At 39.8% G+C, this 6,000-nt stretch overlaps 1 protein-coding gene across 1 annotated transcript; it reads right to left on the reverse strand.

The window, feature by feature from the left end:
* Positions 1–34: 34 nt before the first annotated feature.
* On the reverse strand, positions 35–5,588 carry LOC115778170 (uncharacterized). Its single transcript, XM_030726228.1, has 6 exons — positions 5,522–5,588; positions 5,081–5,434; positions 4,414–4,680; positions 2,988–3,131; positions 2,232–2,345; positions 35–78 (listed from the first exon to the last, which is right to left on the reverse strand). Exons 1-6 carry the CDS (start codon positions 5,586–5,588, stop codon positions 35–37), a joined length of 990 nt encoding a protein of 329 aa, XP_030582088.1.
* Between the last annotated feature and the right edge of the window lie 412 nt (positions 5,589–6,000).

The raw sequence follows: 6,000 nt of genomic DNA on the forward strand, positions 1-6,000 counted from the left end.
GGCAGTTAAAAAGGAAAAAAGAACAGTTATATCATTAGGACTTACCCATGAGGGGTGCAGTAGAGTGTCTCTGGGGCTCTGTCAAAGAAAAAAAGTCAGAACACAGCATTTAGTGTACACTTACTGCACTTACTGTATTTATAATATCTATGTGAGACATCTTCTATCAATCGTCCATCTTCTTCCACTCATCCATTCAGGGTCTAGCAGGGCTGGAGCCTATCCCAACTGCCATAGGGCAAGAGGCAGTGAAACAACTTATGATACCTAATAATGGAAAGTATTTTACTGTGCTGTTTGAACTTGTTTAAAGTTTGCAGTAGCCTCATTTAATCCAGTACAACAATAAATGGAGTCTTTAACCTGCTTACTTTCAATTTCATTGTGGCAGGAGTCCCACCCTGAATAATAAGGGCTCAAGTCAGGTGTTACAGGTTTTGCCACTAAACCTTTTGGCATTACCCTGTATGCTGTATGGTTTTTTCCTTTCAGCTATTTATTGCTTACAGGAATGAGGTGATGATTACACCACATTTAAAAACACTACATTTAAGTGTCACAGTAATATTTGAAATCAGTTTCTGAATCTAACCATAGTAATGGGGGAGTTGCTGTTGTAACTGTACATAGATAATACGGCCACTACTCACCACTATTTATCCCACTTTGTGGGATAAATTCTTTTTTTATTTCCCTCTCTTGCTCTCAGCAGAGACGAACAAATTTTTCTTCTCTCCTTAACCCTTCCTAATTTTTCATCATGAGGAGATGGGGGAAAGGAGAACTCTCTACCCTCTTATCCTATTGACATACCCGGTTGGCTACGTTATAGATTCCTGTGGAGGGTGGAAGATGACGTGCCTGGCTGTACAGTTGATTGAGGACGCAGCATATATATTTGGCTTATTGATACCAGGATTTCTCCTGATTGGACTTGGGGATACCTGGCTTTTTGTGAAATTTGGGAAGTCTGGGAAGCCATTCGGGCCTTGGTAAGGTGCTTGTGATGGAAATGCAGACCAGTACAAACTCAAACTCGGACTCAGTATATCTGAAGCTGAATCGGAAGGGATTAGATCTCGGAGATGTATCTGTTTCTGCACGGCGAAGGAACAAACCAAGAAAACTCGGATGATTGGATTTTTTGCCATTGAGAGGTGCCAGAAAGACTAAAGGCTGTCAGCAATTTAATCAGTTATGACAGCCTGTACTAAAACAATTGTAGAATCTGAAATTTGGTTCCCTGATGGCCTTGGATTGCCGGTTATCTCATTTTTCTCCTGGATGTTTTGTAAACAGATGCTCTACGCCCCCGCTGTCCTGTCTGACCTGTGTGAACTGATATCTCTAGACCAAGCTGCTGATGAACATTCCACCTCTTATCAGGAACTGTTAGCTGGAGGGGTTGAGTCAGCACACAGTAACCCTCTCGCCTCCGCTGGCTTCCTTCCATCCCCGCCTTTACCCACCCTAGCGCTCCCATGCTATTTGCTATATGTGCTTACTATGCAGAGGTTTTTCAACCTCATACTGTGCCCCCCATTATGGGGCAAAATATGAGATGATATTTTTTCCTTATCTATCATATTGTGTTCACTTTGTTTCCCTCTACTTAAACGGCAGCGCCTGTGATGGCAGCAACGCTGCGGAACACTTATCTCTTGTTTATCTCTGTCTTTGGATGGTATTCTGAAACGCTTCTTATATGTTTGACATGTAACAAAAATAATTTGGTCCCAAATTGATTCTAGATTCTAAATTTATGTACATCACTTTGGTCAACTGTTGTTGTGTTAAATGTGCCATATAAATAAACTTAACTTGACTTAAAATTGTGAGTGGCAACATTAACACTAGAACGGCACACCAAATGCAGACAGGAGGAATGATTACACACCTGACTGCTGTTTTAAGACAGACTTAAAGACATGAATAATGCGTTCTTTAATGGCATTTTTCAAAATATTATGATACATACATCTAGTATTATTTTATAGTAAGTTAAAATGTAAGGGAGTTTTTAAACAGCTGTTTTTTAAGGTTACAACTGGCTGATCATGTTTCTTTTGTAGACCAAAAAAGTTTATGTTCAAACAACAATAATTCTGGATATTTAAATGTATTTTTCTATATTTGATTTATCACTTCTTAAAAAGGCACAGTTCATTTAATCAGATACAAATTACCAAGTAATTCTGACCGAAGAACAGAAATGAGGGAGGTGTACTCACGTAGAGATCGCCTTCTGTAGAGCAACAGCACACACAGCAATCCTACAATCAGTGAGCCCATAACCACAAAAGGGGTGACTAATTTGGAGAGCTCAGCCGGCCGTGGGTCATGTCCTACAAATCAAATTAAAAAAAAAAAAAGTGAGCTCATCTTTAAAATGAGAAAACACAAGATTACATGATGCTAGTGCTTGTAACATAAGGAATGCATGTAAGTTCCCCCTGTAATACTGTAGCAAACTAGTTTTTTTTAATCAGAGTTTTAAAAAATTAAATGTATTTTCCATGACACAATCTGGGCTTTAAGACCTGTTTTAAGTTTTGAATAAGATGTTGGTCACAAACCTGCTTATTTGTAGAATTCAGCATTCAAAGATCTACAGTACAAGCAGTCTTTCTTTTTAATTCAAGATACAGAAAAAAAAAAATGAAATACAATTTGTCCACTGTCCCAAAAAACTTTTTTTTTTAGAATGACTTTGTGGAGCTTCTGTTTTTGTAGGGCTCAAAATGTGAAAACACCTTCTGTAAAGTAATACGCTGCTTACTTAGAGGTTTCCATTTCTGCCCCATACAATCTACTGTTACACTAATAAAAATATGTTCTACATTTGAATTTTGACATTTAATTGTGCAGTCATAAACGTAGGCATGTCTGTGTAGCTGTGTTATCTGTATTGCTATAAATTTCAGGTAAAGGATGCACTTGGATTTAACTGTGGCTGAAATATGAAGTATCCCAGCAAACATGCCCACTTGGGGCCCACATTGGGCTGCCCACTATAGGCCCCAAAGTGAAATGTAGGGCCCAGGACCCAGGTATGGGGCCATCCTGCATGGGCTCCACATGTGTTTTGTCACCCACTGTTGGATCCTCACAGAATTCCGTCTTGGGGGCCCCTAAAGGGCAAAACTGCTATGGGCACTGTGTGGGAACTACCACTTGGGGCCCACATGTGATAATTGTGGGTTTGCCCGACTCACACAGACCCACAGTTCACTCACACCTACCCACTGTGGGCCTATATGGGCATGTTTTCTGATACTGTGTTATGAGCTAAAGTATGATGTATGGTGTATAATGGTGTGTAATAAAGTATACCTGAAAATGGTGGTAGTGGTCGTAGTGGTGTTAGATTTGGCACTTTAAATGTGATCTCATCCTCTTTGCCTCCACTGGCATTCAATTCAATTCAATTCAATTTTATTTATATAGCGCCAAATCACAACAAACTGTCGCCTCAAGGCGCTTTGTATTGTGGGTAAAGACCCTACAATAATACAGAGAAAACCCAACAGTCAAAACGACCCCCTATGAGCAAGCACTTGGCGACAGTGGAAAGGAAAAACTCCCTTTTAACAGGAAGAAACCTCCAGCAGAACCAGGCTCAGGGAGGGGCAGTCATCTGCTGCGACCAGTTGGGCTGAGGGGAGAGAAAGACATGCTGTGGAAGAGATCCAGAGATTAATATCAATTAATGATTAAATGCAGAGTGGAGTATAAACAAAGTAAATAAGGTGAATGAGAAACAGTGCATTATGTGAACCCCCCAGCAGACTAGGCCTATAGCAGCATAACTAAGGGATGGTTCAGGGTCACCTGATCCAGCCCTAACTATAAGCTTTATCATAAGGAAAGTTTTAAGCCTAATCTTAAAAATAGAGAGGGTGTCTGTCTCCCGAATCCAAACTGGGAGCTGGTTCCACAGAAGAGGCGCCTGAAAGCTGAAGGCTCTGCCTCCCATTCTACTCTTAAGTATCCTAGGAACCACAAGTAAGCCAGCAGTCTGAGAGCGAAGTGCTCTATTGGGGTGATATGGTACTATGAGGTCTTTGAGATAAGATGGTGCCTGATTATTCAAGACCTTGTATGTGAGGAGAAGAATTTTAAATTCTATTCTAGATTTAACAGGGAGCCAATGAAGGGAAGCCAATATGGAAGAAATCTGCTCTCTCTTTCTAGTCCCTGTCAGTACTCTAGCTGCAGCATTTTGGATCAGCTGAAGGCTTTTCAGGGAGCTTTTAGGACAGCCTGAAAATAACCAATTACAATAGTCCACCCTAGAAGTAATAAATGCATGAATTAGTTTTTCAGCATCACTCTGAGAAAGGATGTTTCTAATTTTAGAAATATTGCGCAAATGCAAAAAAGCGGTCCTACATATTTGTTTAATATGTACACAAATATTATGTGCATTGTACACAGCACATTTATACTTCAAGGCAGTGGATCCTCCAAACAAATAAAGTGTGCTTGAGAGCTGAAACAACCCACTGGGAGTCTGTTTCACCTCCAGTTCAGAGCTTTCTGTCCACTCGTAATTTTGTCCATCAAACCAGCGAAGTTTACCCTTTGGATAGCCTCCATCAGACTCACAGATCAGGGCACTGTCTATATTTGGGACAATTTTCTCAGGGGCGGAGCGTACAGTTGGAGCACTGTATTTAGCTGCAAGTGCAAAATGGAAGGCATAATCAGTGAGCTGAAATTAACACCTTGGCATCAACAAAGTGACTTCAATAAATATAATAATAAGATTTGATACTCCTAATATTTGACATGTAATGAGAAGTTAACAGGCAGAAAGTACAAGTCATTTAAGTAAATGCTACAAGCACTTGCACAACAGGTATTTCTGTGACTCCTGTCACAATGAAACTGAACGTAAGCAGGTTAAAGACATACAGGCCTGAAGTTGTTAAAGGGGTATACCAATCTGATTGACATGGAAAACCCCCAGGTCTCTAAATCTTCATTGCATACAAGTTATTTAAAAAAAAATAATAATAAATTTTTGATTCAAAAAGATAATTTATCTGGGTTAAAATGTAAAATGTTTCAGTTTTACCTTGGACTTTAAGGGTAGTGAAGCTGGTGTGATCACCACTGTCTGTGATCACCATGCAGCTGTAAAGTCCTTCATCTGTCACTGCAGTGTTGGTGATGAGCAGAGATACATTCATGTTCCTCTCGTTCCAGGATGGTTCAGCAAACCTGTAGCCTTGGGTTGTTTGTAATGAACTTTTGCTATAACCCAACATGATTTTGCCATCTTCATCTCCTGGAGAGCTCAGTTTTTTCCAAGCAACCACACGGATAACTGGATCCTGTACATCTTTTGACATTTGGATGACACACTCCAGCAGTGACTGTTGACCATAATGTCCCAAGTTTTTAGTTTTGCACTCCACCTTTACAAAATCTGTAGAAAAAGAAAACAAAATTAGATGCGAGGTTAACTGAGCAGCAAGCACCATTCAAGGCTTGAAGTTCTCATGAAAAAACTTACCACCACTCTTCACTGCAGTGATGTAGAGCGCAGTGAAAATGAAGGAAAGGATACCACTGGAGGCCATGTTTCTTTGCCTAAAACAACAGTAAAAATTATTATTACACTGTAATCAGTTTACAACTGTTTTTCATAAGGATGTGCTTCAATCAATCAAACTGGAGGTGCAAAGGGCACAAAGTAAGTGTAACAAAGTAAAAGCTATTTTGGCTGCTCCCTTATCGATGAGGGATTGTCATAGTGGGTAGCTCGGCCTCTTGGGCTCAAACTGGGGATGCTTTACTAGGCAAATGTGTAAACCTCTACACTATAGAGCCACTGGTGTAACAAAGTAACTTTACTTATTTGTGTCCTGAGATATAACACCATCCATATAAGTATGCAGTATTTATATATGGAGGGATGAAGATAAAAGTATTATCATATACATTAAAGATTTTTCTTAAGGGTAGTAAAGGTCTAATAGTAACAAGTGCTGA

The sequence above is a fragment of the Archocentrus centrarchus genome, chromosome 1 (genome assembly GCF_007364275.1).
Source record: "Archocentrus centrarchus isolate MPI-CPG fArcCen1 chromosome 1, fArcCen1, whole genome shotgun sequence".
NCBI classification, from domain to species: Eukaryota; Metazoa; Chordata; class Actinopteri; order Cichliformes; family Cichlidae; genus Archocentrus; species Archocentrus centrarchus.

Excerpts from the sequence above, each read along its gene's own strand:
- LOC115778170 (XM_030726228.1), bottom strand. The coding sequence starts at position 5,588 with ATGGCCTCCAGTGGTATCCTTTCCTTCATTTTCACTGCGCTCTACATC. Across the intron at positions 5,435-5,521 it reads CACTGCAGTGAAGAGTGGTG|ATTTTGTAAAGGTGGAGTGC; the intron begins GTAAGTTTTTTC and ends CTTTTTCTACAG. Across the intron at positions 79-2,231 it reads CTACAGAAGGCGATCTCTAC|AGCCCCAGAGACACTCTACT; the intron begins GTGAGTACACCT and ends TTTCTTTGACAG.